Source organism: Ascaphus truei, unplaced genomic scaffold (genome assembly GCF_040206685.1).
Source record: "Ascaphus truei isolate aAscTru1 unplaced genomic scaffold, aAscTru1.hap1 HAP1_SCAFFOLD_3048, whole genome shotgun sequence".
In the NCBI taxonomy this organism is placed as follows: Eukaryota; Metazoa; Chordata; class Amphibia; order Anura; family Ascaphidae; genus Ascaphus; species Ascaphus truei.
The window spans coordinates 1-26,649 of NW_027456014.1; the positions used below are offsets into that span (position 1 = coordinate 1).

Here is a 26,649-nt window from a genome sequence, read left to right on the forward strand (position 1 = left end):
GCTGTGAAGTTGTGCCCTGACGCCGACAGACGGTTCTGCTTCGAGGTTGTGTCACCGACAAAGTAAGTAACACATAATGTACAATTTTCCAGTGTGTAGTTGTGTAATTATGTTGTGTGGTGGAGTTGTATCATTGTGTCACAGTGTTGGTGTGTTTTTTGTCTGTAGTTTTGCTGTTGTGTAGATGTGTCGGTTGTTTAATGTTGGTGTAGTTGTCGCGTTGTGTAGTTGTCATGGTGTGTTGTGTAGCAGGTCCTGCATGCTGCAAGCAGAGTCAGAGCGTGTGTTACAGTTGTGGGTCTCTGCCGTCCAGCGAAGCATCACAACGGCCTACAGCGACACCAAGCGGGAGAGCGGCAGCATTGTGAGTAGCACACGGTGTGCGTGTGTGTGTCTGCGCGGGGACAGCAGAGCGCGCGGGGACAGCAGAGCGCGCGGGGACAGCAGAGCGCGCGGGGACAGCAGAGCGCGCGGGGACAGCAGAGCGCGCGGGGACAGCAGAGCGCAGGGACAGCAGAGCGCGCGGCAGCACGGGGACAGCAGAGCGCGCGGGGACAGCAGAGCGCGCAGGGACAGCAGAGCGCGCAGGGACAGCAGAGCGCGCGGCAGCACAGGGACAGCAGAGCGCGCGGGGACAGCAGAGCGCGCAGTGACAGCAGAGCGCAGGGACAGCAGAGCGCGCGGCAGCACAGGGACAGCAGAGAGCGCGGGGACAGCAGAGCGCGCAGGGACAGCAGAGCGCGCGGCAGCACAGGGACAGCAGAGCGCAGGGACAGCAGAGCGCGCGGCAGCACAGGGAGAGCAGAGCGCGCGGGGACAGCAGAGCGCGCGGCAGCGCGGGGACAGCAGAGCGCGCGGGGACAGCAGAGCGCGCGGGGACAGCAGAGCGCGGGGACAGCAGAGCGCGGGGACAGCAGAGCGCGGGGACAGCAGAGCGCGCGGACAGCAGAGCGCGCGGGGACAGCAGAGCGCGCGGGGACAGCAGAGCGTGCGTCAGCGCAGGGACAGCAGAGCGCGCGGGGACAGCAGAGCGCGCGTCAGCACAGGGACAGCAGAGGGGCGCGGGGACAGCAGAGGGACGCAGGGACAGCAGAGCGCAGGGACAGCAGAGCGCGCGGCAGCACAGGGACAGCAGAGCGCAGGGACAGCAGAGCGCGCGGCAGCACAGGGACAGCAGAGCGCGCGGGGACAGCAGAGCGCGCGGGGACAGCAGAGCGCGGGGACAGCAGAGCGCGCGTCAGCACAGGGACAGCAGAGGGGCGCGGGGACAGCAGAGGGGCGCAGGGACAGCAGAGCGCAGGGACAGCAGAGCGCACGTCAGCACAGGGACAGCAGAGCGTGCGCAGGGACAGCAGAGCGCGCATCAGCACAGGGACAGCAGAGCGCGCATCAGCACATGGACAGCAGAGCGTGCGCAGGGACAGCAAAGCGCAGGGACAACAGAGCGCAGGCATAGTAGAGCGCAGGGACAGCAGAGAGGGGGGCAGCGCAGGGATAGCAGGGGGTGTCGCAGCGCAGGGATAGCAGGGCGTGTCGCAGAGCAGGGATAGCAGGGCGCGTCGCAGCGCAGGGATAGCAGGGCGCGTCGCAGCGCAGGGATAGGAGGGCGCGTCGCAGCGCAGGGATAGTAGGGCGCGTCGCAGCGCAGGGATAGCAGGGCGCGTCGCAGCGCAGGGATAGCAGGGCGCGTCGCAGCGCAGGGATAGCAGGGCGCGTCGCAGCGCAGGGATAGCAGGGCGCGTCACAGCGCAGGGATAGCAGGGCGCGTCGCAGCGCAGGGATAGCAGGGCGCAGCGCAGTGCAGGGATAGCAGGGCGCGTCGCAGCGCAGGGATAGCAGGGGGCGTAGCAGCGCAGGGATAGCAGGGATAGTCGCAGCGCAGGGATAGCAGGGCGCGTCGCAGCGCAGGGATAGCAGGGCGCGTCACAGCGCAGGGATAGCAGGGCGCGTAGCAGCGCAGGGATAGCAGGGCGCGTCACAGCGCAGGGATAGCAGGGCGCGTCGCAGCGCAGGGATAGCAGGGGGCGTAGCAGCGCAGGGATAGCAGGGGGCGTCACAGCGCAGGGATAGCAGGGCGCGTAGCAGCGCAGGGATAGCAGGGCGCGTCGCAGCGCAGGGATAGCAGGGCGCGTCACAGCGCAGGGATAGCAGGGGGCGTAGCAGCGCAGGGATAGCAGGGGGCGTAGCAGCGCAGGGATAGCAGGGGGCGTAGCAGCGCAGGGATAGCAGGGGGCGTAGCAGCGCAGGGATAGCAGGGCGCGTCGCAGCGCAGGGATAGCAGGGCGCAGCGCAGTGCAGGGATAGCAGGGCGCGTCGCAGCGCAGGGATAGCAGGGGGCGTAGCAGCGCAGGGATAGCAGGGATAGTCGCAGCGCAGGGATAGCAGGGCGCGTCGCAGCGCAGGGATAGCAGGGCGCGTCACAGCGCAGGGATAGCAGGGCGCGTAGCAGCGCAGGGATAGCAGGGCGCGTCACAGCGCAGGGATAGCAGGGCGCGTCGCAGCGCAGGGATAGCAGGGGGCGTAGCAGCGCAGGGATAGCAGGGGGCGTCACAGCGCAGGGATAGCAGGGCGCGTAGCAGCGCAGGGATAGCAGGGCGCGTCGCAGCGCAGGGATAGCAGGGCGCGTCACAGCGCAGGGATAGCAGGGGGCGTAGCAGCGCAGGGATAGCAGGGGGCGTAGCAGCGCAGGGATAGCAGGGGGCGTAGCAGCGCAGGGATAGCAGGGCGCGTCGCAGCGCAGGGATAGCAGGGGGCGTCGCAGCGCAGGGATAGCAGGGCGCGTCGCAGCGCAGGGATAGCAGGGGGTGTCGCAGCGCAGGGATAGCAGGGCGCGTCGCAGCGCAGGGATAGCAGGGCGCGTCACAGCGCAGGGATAGCAGGGCGCGTCACAGCGCAGGGATAGTAGGCGGTGACTCTCCTCTCCGTGTTGCAGCGCTTGTCTCGCTCCCCCACAGAGGCCCCCGCCCAGCAGAGAGGGGGTGAGTGCGCACAGGATGCGGTGCTGCGCGTCCCGGGGAACGCCGCGTGCTGTGACTGCCGGGGGGCTGAGCCCGAGTGGGCGAGTATCAACCTGGGAGTGACGCTATGCATCGAATGCAGCGGGATACACAGGTCAGGACCCGCCCCCTGGCAGAGGCCCCGCCCGCTGGCAGAGGCCCCGCCCCCTGGCAGAGACCCCGCCCCCTGGCAGAGACCCCGCCCCCTGGCAGAGACCCCGCCCCCTGGCAGAGACCCCGCCCCCTGGCAGAGACCCCGCCCACCGACACTCTTCCTACTGATAGCCCCCCCCCCCACTGTCACACCCCCACCCCCCTGTCGCCCCTTCCCCCCACTGACACGTCACATCTTCACATTGAGACCCCTCCCCCATGCTGAGACCCCTCCCCCATGCTGAGACCCCTCCCCCATGCTCGGACCCCTCCCCCATGCTCGGACCCCTCCCCCATGCTCGGACCCCTCCCTCATGCTGAGACCCCTCCCCCATGCTCGGACCCCTCCCTCATGCTGAGACCCCTCCCCCATGCTGAGACCCCTCCCCCATGCTGAGACCCCTCCCCCATGCTGAGACCCCTCCCCCATGCTGAGACCCCTCCCCCATGCTGAGACCCCTCCCCCATGCTGGGACCCCTCCCCCATGCTGGGACCCCTCCCCCATGCTGGGACCCCTCCCCCATGCTGGGACCCCTCCCCCATGCTCGGACCCCTCCCCCATGCTGAGACCCCTCCCCCATACTGAGACCCCTCCCCCATGCTGAGGGCCCTCCCCCATGCTGAGGGCCCTCCCCCATGCTCAGACAATACCCCACCCCCTGCCACTTAACCACAGACCATGGTCACCACACTTAAGACTCCGCCCCTTGCCCACCTCCAGCCCACTGTACATACAGACCACACCCACGCAGACCCCGCCCCCGTCACCTGGCCCCGCCCCTCCCGCTGCAACACCCCGCCCCTCCCCCCACCCTCTCTCTTGTGTACCCCGTGTGCAGGAGTCTGGGGGTTCACTTCTCCAAGGTACGGTCACTGACGCTGGACTCCTGGGAACCGGAGCTCATTAAGGTGAGGGGGAGGGCAGGGGGTGCGAGGGAGGGGGGGCTGTGCGGGAGTTGGGAGGGAGTGGTGTGAGGGGGGGATGGTGAGAGGGAGGGGTGTGATGGGGGATGGTTGGAGAGTTGGGAGGGAGGGGGGGATGGTGGGAGAGTTGGGAGGGAGGGGGGGATGGCGGGAGGGTTGGGAGGGAGGGGGGGATGGTGGGAGGGTTGGGAGGGAGGGGGGAATGGTGGGAGGGTTGGGAGGGAGGGGGGAATGGTGGGAGGGTTGGGAGGGAGGGAGGGGGGAATGGTGGGAGGGTTGGGAGGGAGGGGGGGTGGGGAAGTTGGTAGGGAGGGGGGGTGGGGAAGTTGTTTAAGTTTGTGGGGAGGGGGGGAAGTTGGTAGGGAGGGGGTTGGGGAAGTTGGTAGGGAGGGGGGTGGGGAAGTTGGTAGGGAGGGGGGGTGGGGAAGTTGGTTTAAGTTGGTAGGGAGGGGAGGTGGGGAAGTTGGTAGGGAGGAGGGTGGGGAAGTTGGTAGGGAGGGGGGGTGGGGAAGTTGGTAGGGAGGGGGGTGGGGAAGTTGGTAGGGAGGGTGGTTAAGTTGGTTTAAGTTGGTAGGGAGGAGGGGTGGGGTAGTTGGTAGGGAGGGGGGTGGGGAAGTTGGTAGGGAGGGGGGGGGGTTAAGTTGGTAGGGAGGAGGGGTGGGGTAGTTGGTAGGGAGGGGTTGTGGAGTAGTTGGTAGGGAGGAGGGGTGGGGTAGTTGGGATGGGGGGTGGGGTAGTTGGGATGGGGGGGGGTCGGGAGTGCGAGGTGCGGCTGACACTCCCCCCTCCCCCTTTTTCTCCCCCAGCTGATGCGTGAGCTCGGGAATAACACGATTAACGGGATCTACGAGGCCCGGACAGAGGAGATGAATATAAAGAAACCCACATCCTGCAGTTCACGGTGACATCACTATGACATCACTATCGCACTGTGACATCACTAACTAGCGCAGTGCGACTAATATCGCTAAATAGAGCACCGTTACATCACCGATACGTAGTGACATCAGAACCATGCTGAGAGCACGGTGACCTTTCCCCTCACATTGACCTCTCTTTCCCCTCACACTGACCTCTCTGTGACCTTTCTTTCCCCTCACACTGACCTCTCTTTCCCCTCACACTGACCTCTCTGTGACCTCTTTCCCCTCACACTGACCTCTCTGTGACCTCTCTTTCACCTCACACTGACCTCTCTGTGACCTCTCTTTCCTCTCACATTGACCTCTCTGTGACCTCTCTTTCACCTCACACTGACCTCTCTGTGACCTCTCACCTCACACTGACCTCTCTGTGACCTCTCTTTCACCTCACACTGACCTCTCTGTGACCTCTTTCCCCTCACACTGACCTCTCTGACCTCTCTTTCACCTCTCGGTGACCTCTCATTCCCCTCACACTGGCCTCTCTGTGACCTCTTTCCCCTCACACTGACCTCTCTGTGACCTCTCTTTCACCTCACACTGACCTCTCTGTGACCTCTCTTTCCCCTCACACTGACCTCTCTGTGACCTCTCTTTCCCCTCACACTGACCTCTCTGTTACCTCTCTTTCCCCTCACACTGACCTCTCTGTGACCTCTCTTTCCCCTCACACTGACCTCTCTGTGACCTCTCTTTCCCCTCACACTGACCTCTCTGTTACCTCTCTTTCCCCTCACACTGACCTCTCTGTTACCTCTCTTTCCCCTCACACTGACCTCTCTGTGACCTCTCTTTCCCCTCACACTGACCTCTCTGTGACCTCTTTCTCCTCACACTGACCTCTCTGTGACCTCTCTTTCCCCTCACACTGACCTCTCTGTGACCTCTCTTTCCCCTCACACTGACCTCTCTGTGACCTCTCTTTCCCCTCACACTGACCTTTCTGTGACCTCTCTTTCCCCTCACACTGACCTCTCTGTGACCTCTCTTTCACCTCACACTGACCTCTCTGTGACCTCTCTTTCACCTCACACTGACCTCTCTGTGACCTCTCTTTCCCCTCACATTGACCTCTCTGTGACCTCTCTTTCACCTCACACTGACCTCTCTGTGACCTCTCTTTCACCTCACACTGACCTCTCTGTGACCTCTCTTTCCCCTCACATTGACCTCTCTGTGACCTCTCTTTCACCTCACACTGACCTCTCTTTCACCTCACACTGACCTCTCTGTGACCTCTCTTTCCCCTCACACTGACCTCTCGGTGACCTCTCATTCCCCTCACACTGACCTCTCTGTGACCTCTTTCCCCTCACACTGACCTCTCTGTGACCTCTCTTTCACCTCACACTGACCTCTCTGTGACCTCTCTTTCCCCTCACACTGACCTCTCTGTGACCTCTCTTTCCCCTCACACTGACCTCTCTGTTACCTCTCTTTCCCCTCACACTGACCTCTCTGTGACCTCTCTTTCCCCTCACACTGACCTCTCTGTTACCTCTCTTTCCCCTCACACTGACCTCTCTGTTACCTCTCTTTCCCCTCACACTGACCTCTCTGTGACCTCTCTTTCCCCTCACACTGACCTCTCTGTGACCTCTTTCCCCTCACACTGACCTCTCTGTGACCTCTCTTTCCCCTCACACTCACCTCTCTGTGACCTCTCTTTCCCCTCACACTGACCTCTCTGTGACCTCTCTTTCCCCTCACACTGACCTCTCTGTGACCTCTCTTTCACCTCACACTGACCTCTCTGTGACCTCTCTTTCACCTCACACTGACCTCTCTGTGACCTCTCTTTCCCCTCACATTGACCTCTCTGTGACCTCTCTTTCACCTCACACTGACCTCTCTGTGACCTCTCTTTCACCTCACACTGACCTCTCTGTGACCTCTCTTTCCCCTCACATTGACCTCTCTGTGACCTCTCTTTCACCTCACACTGACCTCTCTGTGACCTCTCTTTCCCCTCACACTGACCTCTCGGTGACCTCTCATTCCCCTCACACTGACCTCTCTGTGACCTCTTTCCCCTCACACTGACCTCTCTGTGACCTCTCTTTCACCTCACACTGACCTCTCTGTGACCTCTCTTTCCCCTCACACTGACCTCTCTGTGACCTCTCTTTCCCCTCACACTGACCTCTCTGTGACCACTCTTTCCCCTCACACTGACCTCTCTGTGACCTCTCTTTCACCTCACACTGACCTCTCTGTGACCTCTCTTTCCCCTCACACTGACCTCTCAGTGACCTCTCATTCCCCTCACACTGACCTCTCTGTGACCTCTTTCCCCTCACACTGACTTCTCTGTGACCTCTCTTTCACCTCACACTGACCTCTCTGTGACCTCTCTTTCCCCTCACACTGACCTCTCTGTGACCTCTCTTTCCCCTCACACTGACCTCTCTGTGACCTCTCTTTCCCCTCACACTGACCTCTCTGTGACCTCTCTTTCACCTCACACTGACCTCTCTGTGACCTCTCTTTCCCCTCACACTGACCTCTCTGTGACCTCTCTTTCACCTCACACTGACCTCTCTGTGACCTCTCTTTCCCCTCACACTGACCTCTCTGTGACCTCTCTTTCACCTCACACTGACCTCTCTGTGACCTCTCTTTCCCCTCACACTGACCTCTCTGTGACCTCTGATTCCAGCAGTGAGAAGGAGATTTGGATTCGAGCCAAATACGTGGAGAAGAAATTTATCACCAAACTCCCCCAGACTGCTCTGCGCAGCGTCCGTCACCACGGTAACCAGCCCAGCCGGCCAATCAGCAGCCCTGAGGAGCGGCCAATCAGCAGCCTGGAGACAGAGCCAGAAAACAACCGGCCAATGAGCAGCCCTGACACACAGCCGGGACCCAGCCGGCCAATCAACAGACCTGGGACACTGCCAGCGATCAACCGGCCAATCAGCAGGCCAGGGACAAAGCCAGAGAACATCCAGCCAATCAGCAGGCCCGGGACACAGCCAGAGAACAACCAGCCAATCAGCAGGCCCGGGACACAGCCAGAGAACAACCAACCAATCAGCAGGCCCGGGACACAGCCAGAGAACATCCAGCCAATCAGCAGGCCCGGGACACAGCCAGAGAACAACCAGCCAATCAGCAGGCCCGGGACACAGCCAGAGAACAACCAGCCAATCAGCAGGCCCGGGACACAGCCAGAGAACAACCAGCCAATCAGCAGACTGCGGAAACTGCCCAAACCAATGCTGAGACCCAAACCCGGGACAGCCCCCCCCACACCGGGTAACGGTACTGTATATATACACACCGTACTGTACATATAGCCACCGTACTGTACCATACTGTGTATATATATATATACACACCGTACTGTATATATACCCACCGTACTGTACATATAGCCACCGTACTGTACCATACTGTATATATATATATATATATATATATATACACACCGTACTGTATATATACCCACCGTACTGTACATATAGCCACCGTACTGTACCATACTGTATATATATATATATATACACACCGTACTGTATATATACCCACCGTACTGTACATATAGCCACCGTACTGTACCATACTGTATATATATATATATACACACCGTACTGTATATATACCCACCGTACTGTACATATAGCCACCGTACTGTACCATACTGTATATATATATATATATATATATATATATATATATATATATACCCACCGTACTGTACATATAGCCACCGTACTGTACCATACTGTATATATATATATATTCACCGTACTGTATATATACCCACCATACTGTATATATATATATATATTTAACCCTGGCTGTGCTCAAAGCTGTGACCATGCAGCAAGCTTAAGCCTATAGGGAACCATGTTAAAAATGGTTATTGAGGCAAAAAGTGACACTGTGTGCTCATTTGCATGTCATTTCCCAGAATCCCTTGCTGCTTTGGAAGTGCTGTATGCTGGGTGATAATGGGGAAAGGCGGGGTTGCAGACCTGCCTAAGACATGCAGATGAGCATACAGCTATATTTGCATATATATATATATATATATATATTCACCGTACTGTATATATACCCACCATACTGTACCGTAATATACTTCTCTATACCCACCGTACTGTATATATACCCACCGTACTGTATATATACCCACCGTACTGTATATATACCCACCATACTGTATATATACCCACCATACTGTATATATACCCACCATACTGTATATATACCCACCATACTGTATATATACCCACCATACTGTACCGTAATATACTTCTCTATACCCACCGTACTGTATATATACCCACCGTACTGTATATATACCCACCGTACTGTATATATACCCACCGTACTGTATATATACCCACCATACTGTATATATACCCACCATACTGTATATATACCCACCATACTGTATATATACCCACCATACTGTATATATACCCACCATACTGTACCGTAATATACTTCTCTATACCCACCGTACTGTATATATACCCACCGTACTGTATATATACCCACCGTACTGTATATATACCCACCATACTGTATATATACCCACCATACTGTATATATACCCACCATACTGTACCGTAATATACTTCTCTATACCCACCGTACTGTATATGTAACCCTGTATATAGGGTGACCAGGTGTCCTGGTTTTGAGTACTCTGCCCTGACTTTTTGGGGCGGCTGCCCCTCCGGTTTTTCTTCCATTGGCCACGCATGCGCACGAGCAGCCGGCAAGTGCCGATATATACCCATCCACTGTGCCTTATATACCCCTATGTACAAACCTCGGGTAACTGTGCCTCTATATAACCACCCAATGTTGTGTGTGTGTGTGTGTGTATTATATATATAATTGCCCTCGTTCTCCAGAGGCTGGGTGGTCCCTGGGCGTGACAGCGCTCAGGAAGAAGGCAGAGGGGGCTAACAATCCCTGGAGGTTAATCTAAAGCCGTCATTCAAACCTAAACCCAGCTGCCTCCACCTGCCGGACTCTCTCCGGTGAAGCAGCGCGGCAAGAACTGGGAGACGGCCTTGGTAAGAGGAAATGGGATATTGTTGGCCTTCGTGAAGTTGGAAGACAAGATGAAGACCACATTGAGCTTCCCAAGCGGGACACGTATTATATTCCAGGGGTACAGAATATGGAAGAATCGGAGGAGAAGGCTTCGTCGTTGGCCAAGAGATGGAGAAACGGCACAGTGGGGGTATGAACGCTCATCGGAAAGGGCCGCCAGAATCGTCATTCAGTGGGCAAAGAGATACAGGCTTCAAATACTCCACGTGCATGTCCCCAACATGAAGTCACACGGAAAAGAGTTGAACATAATATTATATATATATTTCTCTTAGGATGTCTGCACATTCCTCTGTGATAGGCTGAGTGGCCTGTCACTCACCCAAAGACAGCCAGTGAGGATGCACATCTCTCCCCCTTTGTTAGACTGTGCGAACTCTCACCCAGGAAATACTGGGGGACAGGACTTTAGTGGGGTGCAGAAGGAGAGTGACAGGTGTTAAAAGCCTAATTAATATTTAAATATATAGCCTAAGAGACAGGAAAAATAATGAATGGGTCAGAAACCAAACAATAGTCTGAGACATCATCACATGGGGGGGAAGACTGATAATGGCGGTGGGTCGGACATATTGCAAGAAGAAATGACCATCGTTGGACAAAGATGGAACTCGACTGGATTCCAAGAGATTGAAAGACCAAGACGACGCCCAAAAGCAAGATGGGATGAGGGAATGTGTGGGAGAGACGTGGAGAAGAGAGGCTGTAACCGCAGGACCTGGGAGATCACTGGGGAGGCTTCATCCAGCAGTGGGGAGACACGGGCTGGGGAGGATGGGATGAGGGAATGTGTGGGAGCGACGTGGAGAAGAGAGGCTGTAACCGCAGGACCTGGGAGATCGCTGGGGAGACTTCATCCAGCAGTGGGGAGACACGGGCTGGGGAGGATGGGATGAGGGAATGTGTGGGAGCGACGTGGAGAAGAGAGGCTGTAACCGCAGGACCTGGGAGATCACTGGGGAGACTTCATCCAGCAGTGGGGAGACACGGGCTGGAGAGGATGGGATGAGGGAATGTGTGGGAGCGACGTGGAGAAGAGAGGCTGTAACCGCAGGACCTGGGAGATCACTGGGAGACTTCATCCAGCAGTGGGGAGACACGGGCTGGAGAGGATGGGATGAGGGAATGTGTGGGAGCGACGTGGAGAAGAGAGGCTGTAACCGCAGGACCTGGGAGATCACTGGGGAGACTTCATCCAGCAGTGGGGGAGACACGGGCTGGAGAGGATGGGATGAGGGAATGTGTGGGAGCGACGTGGAGAAGAGAGGCTGTAACCGCAGGACCTGGGAGATCACTGGGAGACTTCATCCAGCAGTGGGGAGACACGGGCTGGAGAGGATGGGATGAGGGAATGTGTGAGAGCGATGTGGAGAAGAGGCTGTAACCGCAGGACCTGGGAGATCACTGGGAAGGCTTCATCCAGCAGTGGGGAGACACGGGCTGGGGAGGATGGGATGAGGGAATGTGTGGGAGCGACGTGGAGAAGAGAGGCTGTAACCGCAGGGCCTGGGAGATCACTGGGGAGGCTTCATCCAGCAGTGGGAGACACGGGCATGAGAGGATGGGATGAGGGAATGTGTGAGAGCGACGTGGAGAAGAGGCTGTAACCGCAGGACCTGGGAGATCACTGGGAAGGCTTCATCCAGCAGTGGGGAGACACGGGCTGGGGAGGATGGGATGAGGGAATGTGTGGGAGCGACGTGGAGAAGAGAGGCTGTAACCGCAGGACCTGGGAGATCACTGGGGAGACTTCATCCAGCAGTGTGGAGAGGATGGGGTGAGGGAATGTGTGGGAGCGACGTGGAGAAGAGAGGCTGTAACCGCAGGACCTGGGAGATCACTGGGGAGGCTTCATCCAGCAGTGGGGAGACACGGGCTGGAGAGGATGGGATGAGGGAATGTGCGGGAGCGACGTGGAGAAGAGAGGCTGTAACCACAGGACCCGGGAGATCACTGGGGAGGCTTCATCCAGCAGTGGGGAGACACGGGCTGGAGAGGATGGGATGAGGGAATGTGTGGAGCGACGTGGAGAAGAGAGGCTGTAACCGCAAGACCTGGGAGATCACTGGGGTGGCTTCATCCAGCAGTGGAGAGACACGGGCTGGAGAGGATGGATGAGGAATGTGTGGGAGCGACGTGGAGAAGAGAGGCTGTAACCGCAGGACCTGGGAGATCACTGAGGAGGCTTCATCCAGCAGTGGGGAGACACGGGCTGGGGAGGATGGGATGAGGGAATGTGTGGGAGCGACGTGGAGAAGAGGCTGTAACCGCAGGACCTGGGAGATCGCTGGGCAGGCTTCATCCAGCAGTGGGGAGACACGGGCTGGGGAGGATGGGATGAGGGAATGTGTGGGGGCGACGTGGAGAAGAGGCTGTAACCGCAGGACCTGGGAGATCACTGGGGAGACTTCATCCAGCAGTGGAGAGACACGGGCTGGAGAGGATGGGATGAGGGAATGTGTGGGAGCGACGTGGAGAAGAGAGGCTTTAACCGCAGGACCTGGGAGATCACTGGGGAGGCTTCATCCAGCAGTGGGGAGACACGGGCTGGAGAGGATGGGATGAGGGAATGTGTGGGAGCGACGTGGAGAAGAGAGGCTGTAACCGCAGGACCTGGAGATCACTGGGAGACTTCATCCAGCAGTGGGGAGACACGGGCTGGAGAGGATGGGATGAGGGAATGTGTGAGAGCGACGTGGAGAAGAGGCTGTAACCGCAGGACCTGGGAGATCACTGGGGAGGCTTCATCCAGCAGTGGGGAGACACGGGCTGGAGAGGATGGGATGAGGGAATGTGTGGGAGCGACGTGGAGAAGAGAGGCTGTAACCGCAGGACCTGGGAGATCACTGGGAGACTTCATCCAGCAGTGGGGAGACACGGGCTGGAGAGGATGGGATGAGGGAGTGTGTGGGAGCGACGTGGAGAAGAGGCTGTAACCGCAGGACCTGGGAGATCACTGGGGAGGCTTCATCCAGCAGTGGGGAGACACGGGCTGGAGAGGATGATTTTATATTATATATATATATATATATATATATATATATATATATATATATATATATATATATATACACACACACATGTAGAGGTATCAGTACCGTGTTAGCCGAGCTTCAATAATCAAAAAATAAATAGATGATACCGTTCTGTGGCTAACGAAATGCTTTTATTTGTGCGAGCTTTCGAGATACACTGATCTCTTCTTCCGGCGATGTTAATATATATATATATTAATCACTGTGCTGTGTATATGCCAATTGTCCCCTATATACCACTGTATACCCACCCACCGTGCAAAATATACCCACTGTGCTATATATACATCTATATATGCCCAGTGTGCTGTATATACCCCTATATAGCCACTCACTGTATTCATTCACCCAGTATAGCATATATATCCCTAGGTAACTATCTATTGTGTACCTAATGTGTCCACCCACTATGCTGTATATACCCCTATGTACACACTCACTATACCGTATATGCCCCTATTTACGAACCCACTATACAGTATATACACGTACTGTATATACCCAACCAGTGTATAGAGTATACCCCTATCCTGTACGGATCCCTATATACCTATCCAGTATATACCTCTACATACTGTATATGGCACACAGGGTAGGCATACAGTATCTCTATATAACCGGCCTGTGTGCCACACACACAGTGACACACACAGTGACACACGCACACAGTGACACACACACAGTGACACACACACACACACACACACAGTGACACACACACACAGTGACACACACACACAGTGACACACACACACAGTGACACACACACACACAGTGACACACACACACAGTGACACACGCACACAGTGACACACGCACACAGTGACACACGCACACAGTGACACACACACACAGTGACACACACACACAGTGACACACACACACACAGTGACACACACACACATTGACACACACACACAGTGACACACACAGTGACACACACACACAGTGACACACACACAGTGACACACACACAGTGACACACGCACGCAGTGACACACGCACACAGTGACACACACACACAGTGACACACACACACAGTGACACACACACACAGTGACACACACACACAGTGACACACACACAGTGACACACACACACACACAGTGACACACGCACACAGTGACACACACACACAGTGACACACGCACGCAGTGACACACACACACAGTGACACACACACACAGTGACACACGCACGCAGGGACACACACACACAGTGACACACGCACGCAGTGACACACGACACACACAGTGACACACACACAGTGACACACACACAGGGACACACGCACACAGTGACACACGCACGCAGTGACACACGCACGCAGTGACACACACACGCAGTGACACACACACACACAGTGACACACACACACACAGTGACACACACACACACAGTGACACACACACACACAGTGACACACACACACACACAGTGACACACACACACAGTGACACACACACACACACAGTGACACACACACACAGTGACACACGCACGCAGTGACACACGCACGCAGTGACACACGCACAGTGACACACGCACGCAGTGACACACACACACAGTGACACACACACACACAGTGACACACACACACACTGTGACACACACACTGTGACACACACACTGTGACACACACACTGACACACACACAGTGACACACACACAGTGACACACGCACGCAGTGACACACACACACAGTGACACACACACACACAGTGACACACACACAGTGACACACACACAGTGACACACACACACACACAGTGACACACACACAGTGACACACGCACGCAGTGACACACGCACACAGTGACACACACACACTGTGACACACACACAGTGACACACACACACAGTGACACACGCACGCAGTGACACACGCACACAGTGACACACACACACAGTGACACACACACACACACACAGTGACACACACACACACTGTGACACACACACACACACTGTGACACACACACACTGTGACACACACACACACACACACACACACACAGTGACACACACACACACACACACACAGTGATACACACACACACAGTGACACACACACACACAGTGACACACACACACAGTGACGCACACACACACACACACACTGTGACACACACACAGTGACACACACACACACACAGTGACACACACACACAGTGACACACAAACACACACACTGTGACACACACTGTGACACACACACTGTGACACACACACTGTGACACACACACACACAGTGACACACACACACACACAGTGACACACACACACAGTGACACACACACACAGTGACACACACACAGTGACGTGCGCGCGCCTATTAGAGGAGGTGGCGCTTTAAGCTCGCAGTGTGTATGCGTTCTGATTGGTCGCCTCTCCGCAGGGGCGGGGCCTGACGTGCGGAGCTTGCACCCTGGCGCCCTGCTGTATCGCGCAGCGGAACATCACTACCTCCCCACGATGGCCGACGCCCTCGCCCACGGAGCAGACGTCAACTGGGTGCGGAGCGACGAGGACGGGCGAACCCCCCTGATCCGGGCCGTGCTGTCTGTGAGTGACGCCCCGAAACCGTGTGACACCCCGAAACCAACACCCCACGTATCTACGCCATGTATTAATAACACCCCGAAACCGTGTGACACCCCGAAACCAACACCCCACGTATCTACGCCATGTATTAGTGACACCCCGAAACCGTGTGACACCCCGAAACCAACACCCCACATACGCCATCTATTAATAACACCCCGAAGCCAACACCCCACGTATCTACGCCATCTATTAGTGACACCCCGAAACCAACACCCCACATATGCCATCTATTAATAACACCCCGAAAACAACACCCCAAAAACAACACCCCACATACGCCATCTATTAATAACACCCCGAAAACAACACCCCACATACCCCATCTATTAATAACACCCCGAAACCAACACCCACGTATCTACGCCATCTATTAGTGACACCCCGAAACCAACACCCCACATATGCCATCTATTAATAACACCCCGAAACCGTGACACCCCGAAACCAACACCCCACGTATCTACGCCATCTATTCGTGACACCCCGAAACCAACACCCCACATATGCCATCTATTAATAACACCCCGAAAACAACACCCCACATACGCCATCTATTAATAACACCCCGAAACCGTGACACCCCGAAACCAACACCCCACATACCACGCCATCTATTAATGACACCCCGAAACCGTGACAACCCACATATCTACGCCATGTATTAATGACACCCCAAAACCAACACCCCACATATCAACGCCACGTATTGATAACACCCCGAAACCGTGTGACACCCCACATACCTACGCCATGTATTAATGACACCCCCGAAACAGTGTGACACACCACATAACTACTCCATCTATTAATGACACCCCGAAACCATGTGACACCCCCCCATATCTACGCCCCGTATTAATGACCCCCCATCGCCCCGCAGGATTCTCTCGTCGCCTGCGAGTTTCTGCTGCAGAACGGGGCGAGTGTCAACCAGGCGGATAAAGACGGGCGAGGACCACTGCACCATGCCACCCTGCGGGGGTACACAGGGTAACCCTATTACTGCCCAAATATACCCCTGCACCCTGCGGGGGTACACAGGGTAACCATATTACTGGCCAAATATACCCCAGCACCATGCCACCCTGCGGGGGTACACAGGGTAACCCTATTACTGCCCAAATATACCCCTGCATCCTGCCACCCTGCGGGGGTACACAGGGTAACCCTATTACTGCCCAAATATACCCCTGCACCCTGCGGGGGTACACAGGGTAACCCTATTACTGCCCAAATATACCCCTGCACCCTGCCACCCTGCGGGGGTACACAGGGTAACCCTATTACTGCCCAAATATACCCCTGCACCCTGCCACCCTGCGGGGGTACACAGGGTAACCCTATTACTGCCCAAATATACCCCTGCACCCTGCCAACCTGCGGGGGTACACAGGGTAACCCTATTACTGCCCAAATATACCCCCCCTGCACCCTGCCAACCTGCGGGGGTACACAGGGTAACCCTATTACTGCCCAAATATACCCCTGCACCATGCCACCCTGCGGGGGTACACAGGGTAACCCTATTACTGCCCAAATATACCCCCCCTGCACCCTGCCAACCTGCGGGGGTACACAGGGTAACCCTAATACTGCCCAAATATACCCCTGCACCCTGCGGGGGTACACAGGGTAACCCTATTACTGCCCAAATATACCCCCCCTGCACCCTGCCACCCTGCGGGGGTACACAGGGTAACCCTATTACTGCCCAAATATACCCCCCCTGCACCCTGCCACCCTGCGGGGGTACACAGGGTAACCCTATTACTGCCCAAATATACCCCTGCACCATGCCACCCTGCGGGGGTACACAGGGTAACCCTATTACTCCCCAAATATACCCCTGCACCCTGCCACCCTGCGGGGGTACACAGGGTAACCCTATTACTGCCCAAATATACCCCCCCTGCACCCTGCGGGGGTACACAGGGTAACCCTACTACTGCCCAAATATACCCCCCCTGCACCCTGCCACCCTGCGGGGGTACACAGGGTAACCCTATTACTGCCCAAATATACCCCCCCTGCACCTTGGGGGGGTACACAGGGTAACCCTACTACTGCCCAAATATACCCCCCCTGCACCCTGCCACCCTGCGGGGGTACACAGGGTAACCCTATTACTCCCCAAATATACCCCTGCACCCTGCCACCCTGCGGGGGTACACAGGGTAACCCTATTACTGCCCAAATATACCCCTGCACCCTGCCACCCTGCGGGGGTACACAGGGTAACCCTATTACTGCCCAAATATACCCCTGCACCCTGCCACCCTGCGGGGGTACACAGGGTAACCCTATTACTGCCCAAATATACCCCCCCTGCACCCTGCGGGGGTACACAGGGTAACCCTATTACTGCCCAAATATACCCCCCCTGCCACCCTGCGGGGGTACACAGGGTAACCCTATTACTGCCCAAATATACCCCTGCACCCTGCCACCCTGCGGGGGTACACAGGGTAACCCTATTACTGCCCAAATATACCCCTGCATCCTGCCACCCTGCGGGGGTACACAGGGTAACCCTATTACTGCCCAAATATACCCCTGCACCCTGCGGGGGTACACAGGGTAACCCTATTACTGCCCAAATATACCCCTGCACCCTGCCACCCTGCGGGGGTACACAGGGTAACCCTATTACTGCCCAAATATACCCCTGCACCATGCCACCCTGCGGGGGTACACAGGGTAACCCTATTACTGCCCAAATATTCCCCCCCTGCACCCTGCGGGGGTACACAGGGTAACCCTATTACTCCCCAAATATACCCCTGCACCCTGCCGCCCTGCGGGGGCTACACAGGGTAACCCTATTACTGCCCAAATATACCCCTGCACCATGCCACCCTGCGGGGGTACACTGGGTAACCCTATTACTGCCCAAATATACCCCTGCACCCTGCGGGGGTACACAGGGTAACCCTATTACTGCCCAAATATACCCCTGCACCATGCCACCCTGCGGGGGTACACAGGGTAACCCTATTACTCCCCAAATATACCCCTGCACCCTGCCACCCTGCGGGGGTACACAGGGTAACCCTATTACTGCCCAAATATACCCCTGCACCCTGCCACCCTGCGGGGGTACACAGGGTAACCCTATTACTGCCCAAATATACCCCTGCACCCTGCCACCCTGCGGGGTACACAGGGTAACCCTATTACTGCCCAAATATACCCCCCCTGCCACCCTGCGGGGGTACACAGGGTAACCCTATTACTGCCCAAATATACCCGCCCCCTGCAACCCTGCCACCCTGCGGGGGTACACAGGGTAACCCTATTACTGCCCAAATATCCCCCTGCATCCTGCCACCCTGCGGGGGTACACAGGGTAACCCTATTACTGCCCAAATATACCCCTGCACCCTGCGGGGGTACACAGGGTAACCCTATTACTGCCCAAATATACCCCTGCACCCTGCCACCCTGCGGGGGTACACAGGGTAACCCTATTACTGCCCAAATATACCCCCCCTGCACCCTGCGGGGGTACACAGGGTAACCCTATTACTCCCCAAATATACCCCTGCACCCTGCGCCCTGCGGGGGTACACAGGGTAACCCTATTACTGCCCAAATATACCCCTGCACCATGCCACCCTGCGGGGGTACACAGGGTAACCCTATTACTGCCCAAATATACCCCTGCACCCTGCGGGGGTACACAGGGTAACCCTAATACTGCCCAAATATACCCCCCCTGCACCCTGCCACCCTGCGGGATACACAGGGTAACCCTATTACTCCCCAAATATACCCCTGCACCCTGCGGGGGTACACAGGGTAACCCTATTACTCCCAAATATACCCCTGCACCATGCCACCCTGCGGGGGTACACAGGGTAACCCTATTACTGCCCAAATATACCCCTGCACCCTGCCACCCTGCGGGGGTACACAGGGTAACCCTATTACTGCCCAAATATACCCCTGCACCCTGCCACCCTGCGGGGGGTACACAGGGTAACCCTATTACTGCCCAAATATACCCCTGCACCCTGCCACCCTGCGGGGGGTACACAGGGTAACCCTATTACTGCCCAAATATACCCCTGCACCCTGCCAACCTGCGGGGGTACACAGGGTAACCCTATTACTGCCCAAATATACCCCCCCTGCACCCTGCCACCCTGCGGGGGTACACAGGGTAACCCTATTACTGCCCAAATATACCCCCCCTGCACCCTGCCAACCTGCGGGGGTACACAGGGTAACCCTAATACTGCCCAAATATACCCCTGCACCCTGCGGGGGTACACAGGGTAACCCTATTACTGCCCAAATATACCTCCCCTGCACCCTGCCACCCTGCGGGGGTACACAGGGTAACCCTATTACTGCCCAAATATACCCTGCACTATGCCACCCTGCGGGGGTACACAGGGTAACCCTATTACTCCCCAAATATACCCCTGCACCCTGCCACCCTGCGGGGGTACTCAGGGTAACCCCTATTACTGCCCAAATATACCCCCCTGCACCCTGTGGGGGTACACAGGGTAACCCTACTAACTGCCCAAATATACCCCCCCCTGCACCCTGCCACCCTGCGGGGGTACACAGGGTAACCCTATTACTGCCCAAATATACCCCCCCTGCACCCTGCGGGGGTACACAGGGTAACCCTACTACTGCCCAAATATACCCCCCCTGCACCCTGCCACCCTGCGGGGGTACACAGGGTAACCCTATTACTCCCAAATATACCCCTGCACCCTGCCACCCTGCGGGGTACCCAGGGTAACCCTATTACTGCCCAAATATACCCCTGCACCCTGCCACCCTGCGGGGGTACACAGGGTAACCCTAATACTGCCCAAATATACCCCTGCACCCTGCGGGGGTACACAGGGTAACCCTATTACTGCCCAAATATACCCCTGCACCATGCCACCCTGCGGGGGTACACAGGGTAACCCTATTACTCCCCAAATATACCCCTGCACCCCTGCCACCCTGCGGGGGTACACAGGGTAACCCTATTACTGCCCAAATATACCCCCCCTGCACCCTGCGGGGGTACACAGGGTAACCCTACTACTGCCCAAATATACCCCCCCTGCACCCTGCCACCCTGCGGGGGTACACAGGGTAACCCTATTTCTGCCCAAATATACCCCCCTGCACCCTGCGGGGTACACAGGGTAACCCTACTACTGCCCAACCCCCCTGCACCCTGCCACCCTGCGGGGGTACACAGGGTAACCCTATTACTCCCCAAATATACCCCTGCACCCTGCCACCCTGCGGGGGTACCCAGGGTAACCCTATTACTGCCCAAATATACCCCTGCACCCTGCCACCCTGCGGGGGTACACAGGGTAACCCTATTACTGCCCAAATATACCCCTGCACCCTGCGGGGGTACACAGGGTAACCCTATTACTGCCCAAATATACCCCCCCTGCCACCCTGCGGGGGTACTCAGGGTAACCCTATTACTGCCCAAATATACCCCCCCTGCACCCTGCCACCCTGCGGGGGTACACAGGGTAACCCTATTACTGCCCAAATATACCCCTGCACCCTGCCACCCTGCGGGGGTACACAGGGTAACCCTATTACTCCCCAAATATACCCCTGCACCATGCCACCCTGCGGGGGTACACAGGGTAACCCTATTACTGCCCAAATATACCCCTGCACCCTGCGGGGGTACACAGGGTAACCATATTACTGCCCAAATATACCCCAGCACCATGCCACCCTGCGGGGGGTACACAGGGTAACCCTATTACTTCTCTCTCACTCTCTAACCCTCCCCCTTCTCTCTCTCTAATCCTCCCCCCTTCTCTCTAATCTCCCCCCCTTCTCTTTCACTAATCCTCCCCCCTTCTCTATTATCTCCCCCCCTTCTCTCTCTCTAATCCACCCCCCTCCCTCTCTCTAATCCTCCCCCCTCCCTTCTCTCTAATCATCCCCCTTCTCTCTAATCTCCCCCCCTCTCTCTTACTCTCTAATCTCCCTTCTTTCTCTATAATCCTACCCCCTTCTCTCTCTAATCTTCCCCCCTTCTCTCTCTCTAATCTCCCCCCCCTTCTCTCTCTAATCTCCCCACCTTCTCTCTCTCTAATCTCCCCCCATCTTCACTCTCTAATCCTCCTCCCCCTTCTCTCACTCTCTAATCCTCCCCCCCCTTCTCTCTCTCTCTAATCTCCCCCCTTCTCTCACTCCCTAATCTCCCACCCCCCTCTCTCTCTCTAATCTCCCCCCCTTCTCTCTCTAATCTCCCCACCTTCTCTCACTCTCTAATCTCCCCCCTTCTCTCTCTCTCTATATATATAATCCTCCCCCTTCCTCCCAACACCCCCTAACACAACCACCCCAACCTCACTCACTAACCCTCCCCCCTTCTCTCTCTCTAATCTCCCCCCCTTCTCTCTAATCTCCCCACCTCTCTCTCTCTAATCTCCCCCCTTCTCTCACTCTCTAATCCTCCCACCCCATTCCCCCTTCTCTCTCTCTAATCTCCCCCCCTTCTCTCACTCTCTAATCCTCCCCCCCTTCCCTCTCATTCTCTAATCCTCCCCCCCTTCTCTCTCCAATCCTCCCCCTTCTCTCTCTCTAATCCTACCCCCTTCTCTCTCTCTCCATCCCCCCCCCTTCTCTCACTCTCACATCCTCCCCCCTTCTCTCTCTCTCATCCTCCCCCCTTCTCTCTCTCTCTCATCCTCCCCCTTTTCTCTCACTCTCTCATCCTCCCCCCTTCTCTCTCTCTCTCATCCTCCCCCCTTCTCTCTCTCTCTCATCCTCCCCCCTTCTCTCACTCTCTCATCTCCCCCCCTTCTCTCTCACTCTATCATCCTCCCCTTCTCTCTCACTCTACCACCTCCCCCCTTCTCACTCACTAATCCTCCCCCCCTTCTCTCACTCTCTCATCCTACCCCCCTTCTCTCACTCTCTCATCCTCCCCCTTTCTCACTCTCATCCTCCCCCCTTCTCTCTCATCCTCCCCCCTTCTCTCTCTCATCCTCCCCCCCTTCTCTCTCACTCTCTAATCCTCCCCCCTTCTCTCTCTCTCTCTCTCTCATCTCCCCCTTCTCTCTCACTCTCTAAATCCCCCCCCTTCTCTCACTCTCTAATCCTCCCCCCCTTCTCTCTCATTCTCTAATCCTCCCCCCCCTTCTCTCTCTCAATCCTCCCCCCCTTCGCTCTCTCTAATCCTCCCCCGTTCTCTCTCTCTCTCTCTCATTTTCAATTTATACTTCCTCCAAACAACCACACCCAACAACACCTCCCTCCCTCCCCCTTCTCTCACTCTCTCATCCTCCCCCCTTCCTCTCTCTCTCTCATCCTCCCCCCTTCTCTCTCTCTCATCCTCCCCCTTCTCTCTCCTCTCTCATCCTCCCCCTTTTCTCTCACTCTCTCATCTCCCCCCTTCTCTCTCTCTCTCATCCTCCCCCCATCTCTCTCTCTCATCCCTCCCCCCTTCTCTCACTCTCTCATCCTCCCCCCCCTTCTCTCTCACTCTTCATCCTCCCCCTTCTCTCTCACTCTATCATCCACCCCCCTTCTCACTCTCTAATCTCCCCCCTTCTCTCTCTCTCTCTATATATAATCCTCCCCCCTTCTCTCTCTCAATCTCCCCTTCTCTCACTCTCAATCCTCCCCCCTTCTCTCTCTCAATCTCCCCCCCTTCCTCTATCTCCCCACCTCTCTCTCTCTAATCTCCCCCCTTCTCTCACTCTCTAATCCTCCCCCCCTTCTCTCTCTCTAATCTCCCCCCCTTCTCTCACTCTCTAATCCTCCCCCCCTTCCCTCTCATTCTCTAATCCTCCCCCCCTTCTCTCTCCAATCCTCCCCCCCTTCTCTCTCACTAATCCTACCCCCTTCTCTCTCTCTCTCATCCCCCCCCCTCTCCACTCTCTCACTCCTCCTCCCCCCTTCTCTCTCTCTCATCCTCCCCCCTTCTCTCTCTCTCACATCCTCCCCCTTTCTCTCACTCTCTCATCCTCCCCCCTTCTCTCTCTCTCTCATCCTCCCCCTTCTCTCTCTCTCTCATCCTCCCCCCTTCTCTCACTCTCTCATCCTCCCCCCTTCTCTCTCACTCTATCATCCTCCCCCTTCTCTCTCACTCTATCATCCTCCCCCTTCTCACTCTCTAATCCTCCCCCCCTTCTCTCACTCTCTCATCCTACCCCCCTTCTCTCACTCTCTCATCCTCCCCCTTTCTCACTCTCTCTCATCCTCCCCCCTTCTCTCTCTCATCCTCCCCCCTTCTCTCTCTCATCCTCCCCCCTTCTCTCTCACTCTCTAATCCTCCCCCCTTCTCTCTCTCTCTCTCTCTCATCTCCCCCTTCTCTCTCACTCTCTAATCCCCCCCTTCTCTCACTCTCTAATCCTCCCCCCTTCTCTCTCATTCTCTAATCCTCCCCCCCCTTCTCTCTCAATCCTCCCCCCCTTCGCTCTCTCTAATCCTCCCCCGTTCTCTCTCTCTCTCTCTCTCTCATCCTCCCCCTTCTCTCACTCTCTCATCCTCCCCCCTTCTCTCTCTCTCTCATCCTCCCCCCTTCTCTCTCTCATCATCCCTCCCCCTTCTCTCTCTCTCTCATCCTCCCCCTTTTCTCTCACTCTCTCAATCCTCCCCCCTTCTCTCTCTCTCTCATCCTCCCCCCTTCTCTCTCTCTCTCATCCTCCCCCCTTCCTCACTCCTCATCCTCCCCCCCTTCTCTCTCACTCTATCATCCTCCCCCTTCTCTCTCACTCTATCATCCTCCCCCCTTCTCACTCTCTAATCCTCCCCCCCTTCTCTCACTCTCTCATCCTACCCCCCTTCTCTCACTCTCTCATCCCCCCCCTTCTCACTCTCTCTCATCCTCCCCCTTCTCTCTCATCCTCCCCCCTTCTCTCTCTCTCTCATCCTCCCCCCTTCTCTCTCTCTCTCGTCCTCCCCCCCTTCTCTCACTCTCTCATCCTCCCCCCTTCTCTCTCACTCTATCATCCTCCCCCTTCTCTCTCACTCTATCATCCTCCCCCTTCTCTCTCACTCTCTCTTATCTCCCTCTTCTCTCTCACTCTCTAATCCTCCCCCCCTTCTCTCTCTCTTATCTCCCCCTTCAATCTCACTCTAATCCTCCACCCTCTCTCTCTCTCCTCCCCCTTCTCTCTCTCACTCTAATCCCCCCCTTCTCTCACTCTCTAATCCTCCCCCCCTTCTCTCTCATTCTCTAATCCTCCCCCCTTCTCTCTCCAATCTCCCCCCTTCTCTCTCTCTAATCCTCCCCCCTTCTCTCTCTCTCTCATCCTCCCCCTTCTCTCACCCTCCCCCCTTCTCTCTCTCTCTCTCATCTTCCCCCCTTCTCTCTCATCCTCCCCCCTTCTCTCTCTCTCATCCTCCCCCTTCTCTCTCACTCTATCATCCTCCCCCTTCTCTCTCTCTCTCTCTCTCTCTCTCCATCCTCCTTCTCTCATCTTCCCCCTTCTCTCTCTCTCTCATCCTCCCCCCTTCTCTCTCTCTCTCATCCTCCCCCCTTCTCTCACTCTCTCATCCTCCCCCCTTCTCTCTCACTCTATCATCCTCCCCCTTCTCTCTCTCTCTATCATCCTCCCCCTTCTCTCTCACTCTCTCTTATCTCCCTCTTCTCTCTCACTCTCTAATCCTCCCCCCTTCTCTCTCTCTATCTCCCCCTTCAATCTCACTCTAATCCTCCACCCTTCTCTCTCTCTAATCCTCCCCCTCTCTCTCACTCTCTAATCCTCCCCCTTCTCTCTCTCTCTCATCTCCCCCTTCTCTCTCTCACTCTAATCCCCCCCTTCTCTCACTCTCTAATCCTCCCCCCCTTCTCTCTCATTCTCTAATCCTCCCCCCTTCTCTCTCCAATCCTCCCCCCCTTCTCTCTCTCTAATCCTCCCCCCTTCTCTCTCATCCTCCCCCCTTCTCTCACTCTCTCATCCTCCCCCCTTCTCTCTCTCTCTCATCTTCCCCCCTTCTCTCTCATCCTCCCCCCTTCTCTCTCTCTCATCCTCCCCCCTTCTCTCTCACTCTATCATCCTCCCCCTTCTCTCTCTCTCTCTCTAATCCTCCCCCTTCTCTCTCACTCTCTCTTATCTCCCTCTTCTCTCTCACTCTCTAATCCTCCCCCCTTCTCTCTCTTATCTCCCCCTTCAATCTCACTCTATCCTCCACCCTTCTCTCTCTCTAATCCTCCCCCTTCTCTCTCACTCTCTAATCCTCCCCCCTTCTCTCTCTCTCTCATCTCCCCCTTCTCTCTCTCACTCTCTAATCCCTCCCCTTCTCTCACTCTCTAATCCTCCCCCCCTTCTCTTTCATTCTCTAATCCTCCCCCCTTCTCTCTCTCTCTAATCCTCCCCCCTTCTCTCTCTCTCATCCTCCCCTTCTCTCACTCTCTCATCCTCCCCCCCTTCTCTCTCTCTCATCCTCCCCCTTTTCTCTCACTCTCTCATCCTCCCCCCTTCTCTCTCATCCTCCCCCCTTCTCTCTCTCTCTCATCCTCCCCCCTTCTCTCTCTCTCTCATCCTCCCCCCTTCTCTCACTCTCTCATCCTCCCCCCTTCTCTCTCACTCTATCATCCTCCCCCTTCTCTCTCACTCTATCATCCTCCCCCTTCTCTCTCACTCTATCATCCTCCCCCCTTCTCACTCTCTAATCCTCCCCCCCTTCTCTCACTCTCTCATCCTACCCCCCTTCTCTCACTCTCTCATCCTCCCCCCTTCTCACTCTCTGATCTCCCCCTTCTCTCTCTCTCTAATCCTCCCCCTTCTCTCTCACTCTCTCTTATCTCCCTCTTCTCTCTCTCTCTAATCCTCCCCCCTTCTCTCTCTCTTATCTCCCCCTTCAATCTCACTCTAATCCTCCACCCTTCTCTCTCTCTAATCCTCCCCCTTCTCTCTCACTCTCTAATCCTCCCCCCTTCTCTCTCTCTCTCATCTCCCCCCTTCTCTCTCACTCTATAATCCCC

The 26,649-nt window shown here is 56.3% G+C and overlaps 1 protein-coding gene across 1 annotated transcript; it reads left to right on the plus strand.

Annotated features, from left to right (window-relative positions):
• Positions 1-6: 6 nt before the first annotated feature.
• On the plus strand, positions 7-16,709 carry LOC142483173 (arf-GAP with coiled-coil, ANK repeat and PH domain-containing protein 1-like). The gene is made up of 8 exons (XM_075583241.1): positions 7-62; positions 250-364; positions 2,933-3,111; positions 3,990-4,059; positions 4,881-4,975; positions 7,657-8,255; positions 15,507-15,673; positions 16,596-16,709. The coding sequence occupies exons 2-8, from the start codon at positions 260-262 to the stop codon at positions 16,707-16,709; spliced, it is 1,329 nt and encodes a 442-aa protein (XP_075439356.1). The 5' UTR covers positions 7-62; positions 250-259.
• The last annotated feature ends 9,940 nt before the right edge of the window (positions 16,710-26,649 follow it).